This window comes from Mercenaria mercenaria, chromosome 5, assembly GCF_021730395.1.
Source record: "Mercenaria mercenaria strain notata chromosome 5, MADL_Memer_1, whole genome shotgun sequence".
Lineage (NCBI taxonomy): Eukaryota > Metazoa > Mollusca > Bivalvia > Venerida > Veneridae > Mercenaria > Mercenaria mercenaria.
In genome coordinates this window covers 80,874,068-80,892,254 of record NC_069365.1, presented here as the reverse complement: position 1 = coordinate 80,892,254, position 18,187 = coordinate 80,874,068, and the positions used below count along the sequence as shown (strand labels likewise).

At 34.5% G+C, this 18,187-nt stretch overlaps 2 protein-coding genes across 2 annotated transcripts; both read left to right on the top strand.

Moving 5' to 3' along the window:
- Nucleotides 1-1,816: 1,816 nt before the first annotated feature.
- LOC123559168 (protein shisa-4-like) lies at nucleotides 1,817-8,773 on the top strand. The gene is made up of 5 exons (XM_045350983.2): nucleotides 1,817-1,964; nucleotides 2,501-2,552; nucleotides 3,293-3,472; nucleotides 6,323-6,450; nucleotides 8,470-8,773. Exons 1-5 carry the CDS (start codon nucleotides 1,910-1,912, stop codon nucleotides 8,625-8,627), a joined length of 573 nt encoding a protein of 190 aa, XP_045206918.2. The 5' UTR covers nucleotides 1,817-1,909; the 3' UTR covers nucleotides 8,628-8,773.
- Nucleotides 8,774-10,041: 1,268 nt separating this feature from the next.
- LOC123557762 (proline-rich transmembrane protein 1-like) lies at nucleotides 10,042-17,974 on the top strand. The gene is made up of 4 exons (XM_045349433.2): nucleotides 10,042-10,184; nucleotides 16,428-16,528; nucleotides 17,013-17,147; nucleotides 17,472-17,974. The coding sequence occupies exons 1-4, from the start codon at nucleotides 10,169-10,171 to the stop codon at nucleotides 17,634-17,636; spliced, it is 417 nt and encodes a 138-aa protein (XP_045205368.2). The 5' UTR covers nucleotides 10,042-10,168; the 3' UTR covers nucleotides 17,637-17,974.
- Nucleotides 17,975-18,187: the final 213 nt, after the last annotated feature.

Below are 18,187 nucleotides of genomic sequence, written 5' to 3'. Positions count from 1 at the left end.
ATGTCAAACATAGTACGTAGATTATAAATTTTCGTGTTACATCAAATAATGCGTCACTGCGGTTATTTATCTAAATGGTATATCAATTCACATTTGTTGTGAAATGCAGCTCCTTTTGTAATTAGACATTTGTTTGTATCAATTCTTTATATAGATATCATTTCAGTTTGTTCAATAAATGTGTCGTCATTAAATTTTAATAATAAACAACAAAGACATTTGTGATAAAGACGGTGTCAACGTACATATTGCTACCTTCCCATTTCATTGCAATATTAACAATCGAGTCATTGCGAAACGGACTAGATTACATGAATTAGACATAGCGCTATAACATGGCGGATATTACTCGCGTAATTCAAGTAATTTCAACATCTTTTATCAGATTGTTATCGGATATCAATATCAGTAATCACGGATAAAGCAGGTTTAGCAAAATCAAAGTAACTGAGGTATGACAAATCCGAAGGCTTGTTGCGTTCTTGGAGTGTGGGTTTATAGCAAATCTCTTTCTTAATGATTTATCCCCATTTTGTTTAAGGTTTTGAAAATGATGAATACTTTGGAGGACATAACTGCTTCAACTTCATACTATGTTCCTGCAAAATACTGTTTTCTAATCAAAGTATAGCGATGGATGTCCACTTGGTCTCTTCAACGCGTGACATAGTAAATAACAAACCGGGTTCGGTATAGACACAACATCGACTGGAGGTCCCTTCTGAGACCAATCCAAAATTACATATATTATTCACGCAACTGACGCCTGTATCTCTATTCGATGTTAAATCTTTTTTTCTCTACCTTTTTTTGCCAAAAAACAGCAGGGGATCATATTAATTGTCAAGCATTCTTGTAATTTACTACGTAGGTCATTAACAACCATTATTGTATATATAAGATGCAGGTGTCTTCAAATGTCACTGCATTTGAAATATCGCATAATACAGATGTTTGTATTGTACGTTTTCAGCAGAAGACGACAGATGCTTTGCATACAGATATTGCTGCACTTCAAATCTTGTATTTTCAAATGGACGCTTAAATTGTATATCAAACTTTAAGTTGGTCACCGTTTTGTCGCTGACTTTGCACACTTTGTGAACTATTTCGTCATAAGTAATATGGTATATCTCAAACTAATTACCCACAATATATACATGACTGGAACCCGTTTGCACTCTGGTGATAGAGATTATTTTTGCTAATATACGCGAATAATTCTACTCAAGAACTAAAAATATTTATCAATATTAATTTTCATCATACTGTAAAATACAACGGTTACCATGAAATCGCGAAAAATATACACAAAAAAATATAAAATCTTGAGTATCTGTTTTGAGTTCTAACTATGACGTCATACGTTAACAAGTCTTCTACACAACGTACAATGTATCCATATTATTTCTTCTATAAAAAACTAAAGATAAAAGATGGAAAGGAGTCAAACAGACTCTGTGAATAACTGTGTCACAACCTCTGTCCGCCTAAGTCGTCACTAAATACTCTCTATCTTAAGAAACACACTTATTGATAATATTATAATGAAATATAAAAAGTAATCATTATATGTTTAATGATTTCGCAATATAGTGAATACACAATAAATTGATATTTAACAGAGATAACAACAAAATAAAATACAAATTCGGAGCTAGAAAAGTTGATAAGTGCATTTATAAGTTTTTTTTTGTTTTGTTTTTTTGTTGAACATGAACCCTCACGTGCTTTTATCAATATACCACACGCACTTGAAATCATAGCACGTCCTGTCTTTGTACGTTTGATCAATGTCTAGAATGATAAAATTGTACTCATTTATTTTTGAAAAATCCTATTGACAGATTAGTTTTATCAGCATTGAACAAATAATATCTCTTTAAACGAAAAAAAGGAAGTATTCAATATGGCGTTGATTACTTTAAAATTTGTATTCTCACTGGTTATACTTATATCCTTTGGTAAATATTACTACATTTATTCATTTATGAATAAAATCTGAAATTTTTATAATTTTTACTTTTAATTATAACTACAACTATAGAAAATCCTTGATTTAGGTATATATTAAAACACGGAGGACAATATGTAATAAATGTACGGAATCCATGGATCTGCGGTTCTACTGTGTAAGATTCAAAACGATTTCTTTCATTGTACTCGATTCCGTAACAGCGTTTTCCATCAATTTTTACTTTTTGCAGATTAAGTTATGCATAATTCTGCTTGTAGTATGCAGGTTTTCAGTTTTAAAGATAATTTTAATCATTTCAATTTTAAGGAAATATTCACATGATCCTGTAAAAAAGTTTGCCCCATGGAAATATTAAAAAAAAAAGTTGTTTTTTTTTTAATATTTATTTTAGAATAAGTTTTACGAGTTTTATTCTGAAAAACAAGAAATAATTAATATGTGTATTTATAGATATATATGTGTACAGTGTATACTACAATGAAGTAACCTATATAAGTGTGCAATAAAATATTTTACTATCAGGTGTCTCGGTTGATGGGAGCGAATGCTGTAGGGGGTACACAGACAGCAGCGGGTAAGCATGCTATTAACAGAAACCTTCATATTTTCATTTACTAGAATATGCATACGTTTAAAGATTATTCTGAGTACACTCGAGATATTTTACAATTAAATGACATCCAACTGTAAACAGATTTTTTGTTCATGTTTTTACCAGTATATCATACTTACCAACTGAATAGACCAAAGTCTAAATGGCATAGTAACAAGGACTTTTTTGTAATATGATATTTTTCTGCATATGAGAGAATTGTACCTAATCATGCATTCATTTAAGGAAAGAAATAGATACAGCTTCCATTTGCACAAACACGAGATATTAAATCCCATCCTTGCATTTGTTATATTTCATCTTGTGAAGTTGTAGCTATGGGTAAGCTCACATCGAAGCTCTAGGGTAGAGTTGAGACCGACTCTATAATCGATAACCCGCTTGAACGGTATAAGTAAATACACTAATCGTACCCTCCCTGTTGAAGAGCTGAACTCTGCAAACCCCACGGCGAGGTAGGGTTTACTGGTTCCTTGCTTTTCATCACATCGCTCAATGTGCAGGGGAAAATGTTTTACATATTTTCAGGACCCACGGTTACTTCACTGTTGGGAATAAGTATCATTTACACAACAGCCTACCCTGCACTAGAGCTTTGATGTGAACTTTCCCGATATGATAAAAGACGTTATAGACTATATATATATATATATACTATTTATGCTAACTAAAAGTATAGTTTGTGTGTGTAATATTTACAGAGTGTGGAAAAGCACAGAATGGTGCTCAAATTACTGTTGTTATAAGTGGTCTGCAACTGGGTTCTTTTATTCATTGACAAGTCGAATAAATGATGATCTCGAATGTTGCAATAGCAAACTCCGTCAGACTGAAAGATATAAAAGACAGGACTCATGTGCCGAATGGTGGACAGATCATGCGTAAGTTTAACTGTTTAACTTGTTTATATGAAACATATTGCACAGCAATAATTCGTAAACCATCAGTTCGCAAAGCATCAATTCGTCACAGAAAAAATTCTGCTGGGCAGAAAAAAATCAACAACAAATATTGTAACTGTATACATTAGGCAGAATTCCTACGACTGTTTTTCGTTTCATGACCTATCATCATTTTCTATATATAACTTGAAATGTTTTACGATTCATATACCGATAAATCATTTGTACTTCTTCAAGTTTTGTAATCACAACAGTGTTGACTTATAGATACTGTTACGGTCACTTACGTATAGCCTCACGTTTAAAACAAATCTCTGACAACTGCGTCAGTGGGTCCACTCTTTGGCTCAGTGGTTAGAGCATTGGCCTTCCACCCGTGCGACCCGGGTTCGAATACCAGCAGAGGCAGTTGGGATTTTTCATTCTAAAATTCTCTCCTCTTTCATTTAATCAAACAGATTAAAATCTTATTAAAACTTTTGTCATATCTAAAATAGTAATAAAGTTCATTACCTTTGAATCTAAAATCTGAAACTATCTAAAATGACAGCGCACTTTAGAATAACCGAATAATAGAAACAAGAGGATCATACTGGCCCTAACTCCCTCAACTTGAATTGACAGTTTGATCTCGAATACATGTATGACATGTTTATCATTAACTGTAATAATTGTGTTTGATAAAAAACATGTCCAGTCCCCAATTCAAAGTAATTTAACGAAGCACTGTATAAATATGGTAGAAGCCGAGTTTGATGGAAATCAATCCATTCAAAGATGCATGAGAAGAATATTATTAATTTAAAAGCTAAATCTATTTTAGCCCTAGTGGTTCGAAAAGGAGTCACTTACCCATATTTGAACAAAATGAAAAGACCTTAAAACACTACTACAGTCCAAGCTTGCTGAAGATCCTTTTATCATAAATAAATTCAGATGTAGTCAATCATTTGAAATGTGTTTTATTTCTGGTTCTTGCAGATCCTTAAATGGGCTAAGTGTCCCCATCTGAAAAAAGTTTTAGAGATGGCCTTACACTGATGCTACGAACCAAGTTTAATGAAGATCCATGAAGCGGTTCACAAGAAGAAATTGTTTAAATGGTTTTCTATTTTAAGCTCTAATGACTCCTAAGAGATGCTAAACGCCTCAAATGTTTTGAGAGAGTGCGTTACAATGAGGCTACAGACCAACTGAATAAAAATCCAATAGGTTCATGCAAAAAAAAAGAAGTTTATTTTCTTTATCTCTAACGCCCTCCTAAAAGGGGTTTAGTGTTCCCATTTAAACACATTTGGGAAAGGACCTTATAATGATATACAAACCAAATTTGAGATGTTCATGACAAAAAGTTGTTTAAAGGTTTTTTTCTAATTTTTAGCTTTAATGACCCTTTAAAAGGGACCGAGTGCCAAATTTGAACAAATTTTGAATACGACTTAATAATGATGCAAGAGACTTAACTTGATGAAAATCCATTGTGTGGCTCTTGGGAAGAGGTGTTTAAGATAAATCAAAGTTTAGCTTCAGGGGCCCCAAAAAGGTACCAGACGCCCCTATCCCCTTTGAAAAAAATGGGAAAAGACCATACAATAATGGTAAAGATAGGGTTGAATGAAGCTCTATCAAGAAGTCGTTCAGAGGACTTTTTTCTAATTATAGCTATAGCAACCCCTACACCCCACCCAAGTGCCCCTTGTTGGATACAAGTGGAATGCCATTATAATGTTGCTACAAGTTTGATGAGGTCCATCAATATGTTCATTAGGAAAAGTCGTGTGAACTTTAAGGTTTTTTCTATTTTTCACTAAAGCGGTTCATATAATAAACCAGGTTTACCCATTCGAATAAAATAAAGAGAAGTCGTTAATAGTTTTATTTCTATCTTTAAAACTAGCTGCACCTAAACGTGGCCAGGTTCACCTTATGATGATGCTACAGACCAAGTTTAATGAAGATCTATCAAGCAGTTCAAGAGATGTCGTTCTTTTTTAAGTTCTAGCAGTTCCTAATAGAAAGGGATGGCATATCACCATATGATCAACACTGGGAGAGGACCTACAACAATGCAATAGACCAAGTTTGATGAAGATCAATAAAGCGGTTGTTTAAAGGTCTTTCTATAATTAGCTCTAGCGACCTCTGAAAGGGGCCAAGCATCCCATTTGAAGAAAATTGGATGAAGACATTACAATAATGGGGCCAAAAGGGACAAAGTGCCCCCACTTGGATCAGTTTGGGGGAGAATCATATATTGATGCTACAGACCATGCTTGATGACGATCCATGAGTTGTTCATTACAAGAAGTCGTTTAAAGTTTTTATTTTTATGCCCCCGAAGGGAGGCATATTAGTTTTCAACTGTCCGTCCGTTCGTTCGTTAGTTTGTTCGTTCGTCACAACGTTAACTTTTTGCATGAAGGCACTTTTCTCGCGAACCACTGCACCCAGGACCTTAAAACTTCACATGCTGATAGTACTTATTGAGTACACGACCCCTACCGGCTTTGGGGTCACCAGGTCAAAGGTCAAGGTCACCAGGGCAAAGGTCAAGGCGCTGCGGGGGCATTTGTCACCATAAGTGACAGCTCTTGTTATTTTTAATTTAAGGCTCAATCCAAGCGCGCCCATTTTCTCTATTTTAAACTCAATTGGCCCCTTAAAGGTTCTAAGCGCCCCTATTAAAATACACTGGCGAGAGGACCATGCCAAGTTTGATGTAATTTTGATTAGTAGTTTCAGAGAAGAAGATATGGTTATGAATACGATAGACTATGGACGTTTGACAATGAACGATAGACCATTCAACTATATCTTCATATTTTGTAGATGGGTACCAGTCTTGATTTCCATTGGTTGTATTGCTGCGATAACACTTTGTTGTTTTGGATGCTTCAAGTTATGTTCTAACAGCAACAACAGAACCGGAGTTGTCGTTCCTAACGCCCAGCAACCAGGTACTTCTCTGTACTATGTATTCAGGTTTAGCCTGCTAAATTTCTAAAATGGCCTAGTCCATCATTCAATTTTGGCAATACCATTTATTATTCAAATGGATGTTCACTCAAAATTTACTGACTGAACAGCGAACAGAGCAGACCATGATCTGCCTGTGTGTACAGACGTGCAGGCTGATCTTGGTCTGCACTGGTCGCAAAGGTAGTGTCACTTGCCGCCAACAGGCTAAGGGTTAAGCAATAATGTTGTGTTTGTTGCCACAAAAGTTGCCCCCACCTTTCAAATGCCAGTGGTTATGTTGACAGTATACCATGATACAAATTTATAATAATCCACCACCATTTAAAATTTGAATTTAAGGCATCATAATTTAGCGTAATTCAGTGATTTTTCAAAGCGGATCTGAAATTATTTTATTATACTTTAATTTATAATTCGAATGGTTTGACTATTTGAAAATAGAACTGAACGAAACCGAATTAGGGAGTTCATGGAAATTACATATAACATCCTTGAAAGTAAACGATTCAAGAAGTGATTATCGCAGTTTTCGAAATTGATATTAAAATGAAATGTTTCAGTAGTATGATTATGTTTTAATAATTAATATTTTCATATCTGTTTTATTTTACTTGTATGTTCTTTTATCATGTAGGCCTATTTTCCAAGCACAATGTCTGCAATGCTTTTCCGAATCTGAACCCAGCATACTTATATTAGAATTAGTGTATACATGCGCTGTGAATGTTTGCATATTATGTATTATTACATATTCGTTTCTATTCACCGTTAAGTTACACTTGTAACGGAAACGTCAATATTTTTTCATACACTGACGCCTGAATTTCATATCGGGTGCGTGACGTAATTCAGTGTATGTTGTTGCACTATTATTGTTGCACTCGTTCTTCAGCGGAAGAATATTGCGCTCCTAAAGTCGCGCAATATTTCCGCTGAAGAACTCGTGCATATTTCCTGATACAAAGTTAATAACCTATAAATATCCAACGCAACAGAATGCAGTGAGACTTGGGACAATAACAGCTTTTATTATTGCAGGACAAATGTTGCTGAATGCTTTACTTCTGAATATTGTTCAACCTTCATAGTATTGTTGTATGCGTCGCTTTGTATTGTCATGTTTCTTGTTGCATCTTCGTATTTGCTAATTGCTTTTATAGTAAGGTATTGTTAGAACAAGAACTTGCATATTGGAATATACTTCGGTATTTATTTTCATTATTATACCAAAGATTTGTTTGTTTGTTTTGGGTTTAACGCCGTTTTTCAACAGTATTTCAGTTTTGTAACGGCGGGCAGTTTTCTAACTAACCAGTTTTCCTGGATTCTGTACCAGTACAAACCTGTTCTCCGCAAGTAACTGCCAACTTCCCCACATGAATGATCAGAGGTGGAGGACTAATGATTTCAGACACAATGTCGTTTATCAAATAGTCACGGAGAACATACGCCCCGCCCGAGGAGCGAACTCGCGACCCCGCGATCCGTAGACCAACGCTCTTACCTACTGAGCTAAGCGGGCGGGTTATCATACCAAAGAAGAAAACTGTAATTAACATCTTCATTCTGTGTATAATATGCTTATGGCTTAATTAGAATTGTGGGAAATATTGCATGATGACATAATTTGTTACAAAAGATGACACACTATCCCACAAGATAGTTATGAAATTTGCACAAGACGGACGATAGACTATGGACGTATGACAATGGAAGATGGATGCCGGACCATCCACCTAAGTATACTGATAAAGCTCGAACCAACATCGGTGAGGGGCAAGTGATTTGAAGTCATTGACCTGAACCACTCGGCTTCGGAGGCCCCTAACAATTCTTAGGTCTTAGTGATTAACGTTCCTTTGGTGTTAATAAAGGAATATACGGTATTAAATTATGATTTATCAAAATAATTATCGCTTATTCATTGATTATTTATTGTTGCCATTGTTAATAGTAAGTATAATATCTAATTTTCAAGTCATTAATTTTTTTTTTAGCTGTTGTCATGATGGCAACTCCTAACCAAGGATACCAGCCTTATCCTTCCCCGTCGGCTCAAAACCCAGCTGCATACCCTCCAGGAGGAGCGTACCCAGGCGGGCCACCACCGTACAACTCAGGGGTGCCACCCAAGGCTGAATATCATAATCAGTAAATCAAGGAAAATGCACTTCATCAGAATTTTAATAAACTATATGGTAAAAAGGTGATTTCAGTGGGACTTTACATGTATGCAAATGTAATTTGATTAAATGTGAAATCAAGAAATAGCATAAAGTATTGAAATAAAAATGAAATATTGCCTATTCTTGAAAATGTTTCAATTGATAAATAAAGACATGTTAGTGTGTGTATTTGGGGTCAGAGTCTTTTTCAATAAATTGCCAGTCATATAAACGACGTTGTCTGCTTGTATTGGTGAGCGCAATACCATCTGTTTCAGTTGATAAATAAAGACATGTTAGTGTGTGTATTTGGGGTCAGAGTCTTTTTCAATAAATTGCCAGTCATATAAACGACGTTGTCTGCTTGTATTGGTGAGCGCAATACCATCTTTATAGTGCTACCTCACTGGAATATCACGCCGTAGACATGTGGCATGATACCCCACCCAATCATATTATACATTTAGTCGTGTTAATGCAACAATTCGGCATAGTTACAACAAGGACATAAACAAAAGAACGTGTTTTCATAATTTTCGAATTGATTAATATAAGAAACTAATGAAAGATTCGCTTTAAAAAATAAATGAAATCGAGTAAATAAAAATTAGTGCACGTGACTTTCGAAAAACAAATTCAAAAACGGCTTCAGTAAATATTTCAAGTTTATTGAGATCATAAAGAGAGGTTCAAACCCTACTCGGAGCAAATTATTTTCCTTATTTTCCTTTTTTTCTAGTACGTTATTACTTCTTTCAAGACTTATAATTGATTTATGGTACAAAAATGGGGAAAAAAATAATTTGGTAAGCGATTTCTTACTGTTCAAAGTGAATTTACTACTTAAATAGAATGGGTACTCGGAGTTAAACATCTTTAGAAATATTGAGTTACATGCGGTAAAAGTTCTTTATTTTGCTTTCACTCTTCAGATTAAATATCGTGGAAGAAATTTAGGTAGGTTTTACGTCTGCCCCAAGGTTATTTTTAAATGAAGTAAGCAAAATTCAAACAGAAACACAGGATTCGACCTTTTTTTTTCAATGTTGAAGTTAGAATTTTGTCTCATTAAATCCGTTTACTTGAGGCACCCTAGAAAAAATGATACTGACATTTTTATTTTGTGTTTTATAATTTTTACCAATAGTTTGATGTTCCTTTTATTAAAATTTATGGTAAAATTAGTTCTCTGCAAACGTTTTGGATAGATAGTGGCCATCACTTTGAAATTTGTCTCTACTTGAGCTTGAAGAGATACCATAAGTTATACAAAATTTATATAAAAAAAAAAAAAACGGCACGGTAAAAATTGTTTAAAAATTGCAAAATAGTGCGAAACACGGTCACCTTTAAAAATATACCAAGCAAATGCCATTTTGTAAACATTACTATTAGGCGTATATAGGAGTGACTGATGTTTACAAACCGTCTCGTTTCATTGCGAAATAAACTATCAAATATAAGCGCGGTAACGGGGAATTGATAATATATTTGCGAAAGATTTAGCTACGTTTCGGATATTCTTTTTAAGATGACAGATAAATCAGGTACGTTCATTGAGTGCATATTGTAATTAAAAGAAATCTGTTAAAAAAGGCAGCAGATATATAATTTCAATTTTCATGTTTTACATACCCATTTCCGTAAGATATAAATTATCCATTATGTAATAAATTAGAAATACATCTTCTTGAATCAAATAGAAAAGGTGTGTTGCAACGTTATTTTCTTATTTTTGTTTTTCAAACTTGACAGATCTTTTCGCCGTATTTTACAACATTTGTAAAACAATATGTCAAATGCATATGTTTTGTATAAGGCCAAACCAAATTGATTAATAGTTCTTCGGAAAATTTTCAAAAAAAATAGGAGCGGGCGAGCGAAATTTTTATTTTATTTTTTTTTCTCAATTTTGATTTTTTCAGAGGCGGGTAGATTTTACATGGAGCGAGCGGGCTTTTTTTATTTTTTTTCCCAGCTTGAACCCTTGAGGAGGCGGGTATGATTATATATAAAGTTAACATTTCTTTAGAAATAACACAGAAATCAAACATTTACAGTGTGGGTAACACAGTATATAGCTTTTCTATATGTTTTAAAGACTACATGAATGATTTTGCAAATAAATTCTTGCCAAAACTCACTGAATAACTTTATTTTTTTTATTTTGTAATTTTAATTACTAAGGAATGAGTGTCTTATTTTTAATTTTGATTTTTCTACATTAATCTGAAGACGTGCCTATTTAATGGCACAGGATGAGGAATATTTAAGACAAAACAGGCACATGATTGTGTGGAATAACATTTCTTCTGAAACACAGTTAGATGGCTTTGACAAATGAACAAATTTGTGCCCCTAGTGGAACTCCAACCCATAGAGGTGAGGGGAAGTAATAAACCACTTGACCAGTGAGACCAAACGGAGTTGGGCATACAGATGCTTCGACATTGCTCGAATCCCTTTGGAATAATTTCTTAACAGATCATGATCAGGCTAGCTTAAGCTTTTGTGGTAGAGATTCATTTCAGGCAAAAATAATAACAGACGGACAAAGAATGATCCCAATATGGCCACCCTTTAAAGTGTTGTTTGTTGTGCTTTGACTGAACTATAAATTTAGAGTTGGGGAAGTCTGTTTTTTTTTTCTTTCGTTCAAGCAATTTACAGCCAATTTTAAATATATCCTGGCGTCATGTGTACAAACAGGCAAAACTGGGGTTACAAAAGGACATATTTTGTTAGAAATTATTTTCATATCAACACTATTTATTTGAAAAGCTAAACAATTTTTAAAATTGACTAAATGTGTTTTGATAGAATATCTGACTGCTGTACTAAAGAAGTTACGTTCAAAAAGATTTGGGCCGAGACAATGTGATAGGTCGGTCAGGATCTGTGAACAAATATTTTTTTAAGATAGTAGTTGGCCTCAGCTTTGGGCTCTAGATCTAACATGCTGAATTAAACAGCTGATAACAAATGGTTTGAAAACTTGATATCTGAACAATATTTCCAAATATTTTTAACTGCATCCCCGTGCACGTCTTACAAGTCGGGCTTCGTTCTTTTCACTGTATTGAACAAAAGTAGAATGTGCCTATTTCATTACCTACCGGTACATCGAAGGTCACTCCAGATTTAAAACAAATGATGAACAACACCATAACTCCTGACTTTTTGAGTTTCGATCATCAGCTACATGACGCATGAAATCCGATCAATATCACTTTGACGCATTAAAACAGCGATAAAACCTGTTTTGCCGTTATTATTCCGGACCGCATAATCGAAAAAAAAAATTTTTTTCGGAGATTTTTATGTACGTGCGGGCGGGTAATTTTTATTTTTTTTTCTCGGGAATGAAATTATTGATGCGGTAGTTCCGACGAACGACATATCAATTTGGTATGGCCTAAGCTAAACTGTCTAAAATACGCAAAATCATGAATGATATCGGATATTTTGTTAAACTAAATTCTTGTTTGAAAGATTTTGGTATAAGATATATTATGAGAACTTCCCACAAAAAATCCATCACTTTTTTTTCAGAGAGGTTAGAAAACAGATAGCTTGTAAAATATATGAAACATATATCTAATAATATATTTGGACAGTTATAAGGACTGAGATAATACTTTAAACGTTAATGGAAATTTCTCGGTAAAGTTCTTTTATTAATCTAGATACGGAATCCCTAGTTTGGATTACCTGCCCCTTAACTGCTACATTATTAGTACACACCTGGAACCGGGCTAACGGAATCCAGTGACGCTTCTGTAAATTACCCATATAACATTTAGATAATCAAAGACTGACAGATGCATTGTCAAACAGAAACTCCGTTTCTTTGCTACGAGCTTTGAACAAGAAACAAACAAGCAAACAAATAAAAAAGTTAATGTATCAACACCCCATAAAATGAGTGCTAGATTTCAATTTTGGTAAATGCGAGATAATTCAATGCCGTTTACATTTTTAAGTTTATTTTTCCAAAACATTTTCTATAGCATACCTGAATCAACATGCATCCGCTGATTTATATTTATCCACGTTTAAGCACCTCAAGGATTTCCTGTTTCATGTTCATTGGCAAGCGTAGTGTGACGTGTTTCAATTCGAATCCATCCAGACTTTATTTCTTTGTTTTTTTTTGCGCGGGGGCTAGGGGTAGGGAGATGGGGGTAGGGAATGTATCACGCAGTTTAACTTTGACTCTCATTTATTGCTATACATAACAATCGAATGGACCTATGTCATCATCAAATCGTTATAGGGTTTATTTGTCCATACCACTATACATTGTTAAAATAAGTAACATTTACTTTGTATACCTGCCATGGGCAACTTTCCTACACGTGGGTCATGGCTTTTAAATAATAGACTATTATTGTATATATTAAGTTTACAAATGCGACTTGCATGGATAGATTAAGTCGTTACAGAATATTTCTATTGTTCATGGATCTCAAAAGCATTGTATTTACTACCACAGTTGTACCTGTCCTAACGGCCACCTGTAATAAGCAACCAAATGCCTTAAGCAATCATGCAGTTAGCTTCTCAAATTCACCGTTTGTTCTAACTTTATATTGACTAACGCAACAACCTGCCTATGAAAGATTAGGTAAGGGTAGGTTTTACGGAAGCACAGAGCACCACAGACACAGCCATAGAGCATGCATCGCAAAGAAGGCCACAACAAAAAGAAGCTGTAACGGAAAAATATTGTAGACGGTTTGTTTCAAACATCCAACAACAAGTACATTATAGATATATGCAAAATACAGAAAATTAGGGGTAGGGGTGGTAAGGGGTAGATAAAAGGGTCGGGGGACGGTGGAGCAAGGATAAATATTCAACAGGGAAAGCCACGTTCCTTTAACAACAACGTAAAAAACCAAAAACAAAGATAAATATCAAATAGGGAATGTCACGTTCCAAAAAATGCAGACTCTTACATAAGTAGCATACACAGATAAACAAACAGATAAGTAAGAAAACAATACTGCTGGGCACCACCCATGAAAAACACGCACTAATAATAATATTATTATTATTTATTATTTTACCAGATTTATATAGCGCCCTTTTCATGATAAACACGTTCAAAGGCGCTTTACATATAGCAAACGCAGCCACACAGGGCGCGAAATTCATCCTCTACTAGTACAGACACAGAGCTATATGACCAGAGGGACAGAGTGAGATAAAGCCCCCAGAACAGACAGAGAGAACAAAGAGAAATGCATGCCTATCCGGCTAACTTAGACTAGCTCTTTGCAAATAGGCAGTCCGGTTCTTTAACGTGCCCGATGTATAGCACCAATGCACGCGAAGCCGTACAAGTACAGGCCTCTTAGTCGGGTGGGAGACACTCAAGAAATTTCCAGTTCCTGGACCGGGATTCGAACCCCGGACCTCTGGATTGGCAGTCAAGCGTGTTATCACTAGACCACCGGTCCACCTATAATACACACACACACACACACACGCACACACACACGCACACACACATAAGCAGGAACAAAACAACAGTCGGACTACTTAAGACAAGTTTGGCTGTATAGAGTATTTTCTTCTTTACCCGTATCTAAATCCACCGATTAGTTAAAATTGTTTGGCAAACCAATCTATGCACATAAATCAACAAGAACGATAGTACATAAAATTAAAATAGTTTACGCAGAGACAAGGAAGTCTCGTAAAATAGTCGCCGCATAATTTCGCATGAAGATTTTAAGAGGTCAAATCATTGATTACTTAGTATCAGGAGAGCACAGGTCTACGAATAGCGGGGCCACGAGTTCAATGCCCGGGCGAGGCGTTTGTTCTCCGTTACGATTTGATAAAAGACATCGTGTCTGACATCATTCGTCCTCCACCTCTGATTCATGTGGGGAAGTTGGCAGTTACTTGCGGAGAACGGTACATAATCCAGGAACACTGGTTAGGTTAACTGCCCGCCGTTATATAACTGAAATACTGTTGAAAAACGGCTTGAAAACCCAAAACAACAACAACGAACATGATAATATTCAATAATTCTAATACAATTTATCCGTAACAATAATTGACATTTCCGTTCGTTTACGTGCATAAGTTATTTCGGCATTCTCCGGTTGCTATGGAAAAGCAGCTTTCTATTATGACAAAAGGATGCCGAAATAGTGTATCGCATGGAAATTGTCAAGCAAATGCCATACATTGGCCTAGTTCACTTATATATCTGTATCACGTTCACTATAACTTTGAAACATAGTGTCAGATGTTTGTATACCGTTCTAAAATTAAAGACTGTGGTAAATCAAAAACAGATACATTAAAATATCATTTACTGGAATATCCTCACACAATCGATATACAAATACATGTGTTTTGAAATAGATTTTCATAATTTCGAAATGCAGTTTTATGATGCATTCCCGCCATTAGTGAAACTTGGAAATCCCCAAAAAGTATCTCATGACATCACTTATCGTATGAAAGATAACATTGAGAACCTCAGGTTAACACTTAAAGTTTTAAGTACATTTGCAAACCTCTAAACACTGATTTGATGCTTAGACTACATATTACAGCTCTACCTACCTCTAAGTAGTCTAACTATCAAATTATTATCTAAATCAGCCATAGAGTATCAATATTTAACACATATATGTACAAATAAACGAAAAATAATGTTATTGTTTACCTTTTGGACTTAAAAGTGTATATTATAATAAATAATCTACTAAAGTGGGGAAATTAGTACTTAAATATCTTTACGTTGTAGATTGTTTAATTGAGTCCTAAAGTGATGTTTCTTTTCATTGTTGTAAGTTAGATAACAGGATTAATTAAGGAAATTAATAGGCAAAAAGGGTATTTTTAACAGTACGTTGACGTAATGGAGGTTGTGATAAAATTGCCGCTTCTTTGAAAATGACTCACATATAGAAGCATGCATATATAAAGCAAATGTATAAGAGCCTTGTAAAGTAGTCAGAAATTAATGTGTTATAACCTGCGTAAGGTATTTAAATCTAACAATGGTGATTCAGATTTACTGCGATCTATAGGCTAAGACAACTAAAAGCTTGTACATTTGAAAGATTGGTCAAGTTCACGTATATATGATTAATATACCTGTGAAATATATGAACACATTTAGTAGAATCAATAGGAATATGTTTCAGAAGAAAACCTCAGTGATCTCGGTTTCACTGAGTCAGTTCATGTGAGGCAGTGGAATGTGTAACACCCTTCACGCCCCCTACAAATCGGCTTAAGAAGAATGGGATTTCACATTTACATTGAATGGACTTCAATTCCGCAATGGATCAGAAATAACATTGCAGAGTTAAAGTACGCGAATACATTTTAAAACTGTCACATGGCACTCAACGACTGCCGTTGTGATAGACATTAAGATTTATAATTAGATCCTTTCGGAGCATAGATTGCAATCAAGCAGACAAAAAGAAGATCTGGTTTGACTGAACCTAAGAGGTAATGATAAATACAAAACCTCTGATGCCCCATCCACCCCCCTCTCCTCCCCCGTCCACGCTCTCTATTAGCACTGGATTTACACAGACGGTTATCCAAAAGTATAAAGAATTATGTATACTCTTGTATGACAATATATTGCTTATAAAGAAATAAAATTTTGAATTCAATGAATCAACCAATTCAAGACATAACTTCTCTTTTTGACAGATTAAAGAGGCGTTTATCTTTTATCAAAAATGCGACCATATATTTATTTAGATCCATATATCATGTTATATTTATTTCTCTCATTTAAGGTAATTCTTCACCACACTCTGAGCCGAGCAACGGCTTTTCTGGTAAGTATGGACCAGCACAGCCAGGATACGGTAATTCGCAACAAACGACAACAGCAGTGGTGAGTGAATGTCACATAGATTTTCTTATTCCAAATAAAATTGAGCCATCTAATTTCTCAAAAGACTAGAAACAATACTTGAAACATGATCATAAACTCTTTATTTGACAAAACCAGTTTCTTCATTATTAATACAAGCATGTAGTGTGCATGGTACTCTGCAATCCCGGCAAGTCAAAGGTATCCTGGCTACTTCTCGCCGTGAAAGATATGGTTTTCAACATAATAGCGCTAAAACTATTTATAGATTTTTTAAGCAGATGCACAGTTAGATCTACAAATAATACAAAATTTAGTAGGAATAAAATACAACATATAAAATAAAGTAAAGTAGAGAAAGAGTGTGTGTTTGGAGAGGAACTATGGCAATGAAAAGTAATTATAGAGTTTTGATCGGAGTGATGAAAGCTGCACCAATCATAGTCATATATAATCTTTAACGTATATGTTTTTGTTTATAATAAATTTGTACCTGTATTTTCAGGTGGTGACTCAGCCAGGTTATGCTGGGCAGGTGGTTACAATGCCACGGCCTCCAGATTACATGGCCGCCTCTATTTTTGCTTGTCTTTGCTGTTTCTGGCCAACTGGTCTATGTGCTATATATTATGCATCGCAGGTAAGTAGCTTTTGAAACAGCACTTTCCAAAAAATGGCAATACCATTCGTGTAACAAACTCTATAAACACTTGACACATAAGTAACGTACGTTAAGGTATCAATAAGAAACAGACAGCTAAATATAATTAATTCATCGTTCAAAGGCACATTTTATAATACAAGATTTGCCTTTAATTTTTTTGTTTATAATTTCAGTAATTATTTTATTTGTATTAAATGAAAGTTAACTTTTGCTTTTGATCTTTTTTTTTTTGTTATTTTTGTTATAATGTTACCTTTTTGTGGGATCTCGCAAATGTATTTTTTTTCTACCATTTTGCAGGCAAGCAATTTGGCGGCTGAAGGTGATATGGCTGGTGCAACAAGCATGTCAAATAAGGCGAGAAACCTTATGATTTTCAGCATTGTCATGGGAGTTATTTGGATAACCCTTGTTATTGTTCTTCGAGTGGTTGTTTATAAAACTTATAACAAGTACGATTATTAAATGGGATCTATGATCATGGGAGAATACACCAGACAGACATACTTAGAAGACGCACTTACAGTCGAAGTATCTTTCAGCACAATCAAATAATACATATTTAGATGGACTTTTGACTTCATAAAGACGCGTTACAACTGGTCAGTTCATGCCGATTGTTTATTGTTTGGTAATACTGCTAATTTTAACTTTATGATGACAGTTTTACACTTATCAATTCTTTCACGTCAAGAAAGGGAATGCAATCAAATGTCTTTGTTCTTCAATAAGAGATAAATTAATGAACCAGCTTTTTTTAAATATTTAAAATTTTCGTAATAAAAGAATATTTCAAACCATAACCTTTGTTACTTTTGTAATTCACAAAAGCTATTAATCGAAGTCAAATATTAGTAAGTTTTGTCTAAATATCTTTGGAAACAGAGTATCTTTATATGTTCAAGTCAATTTTCAGTCGTCATAAAACGAATTCCGACTGAACTCCTTTGTGCAAGTTATATATCCTGACCATTTTGTAAATACATCTCTCGTTCTTTGATATATTACATTATATA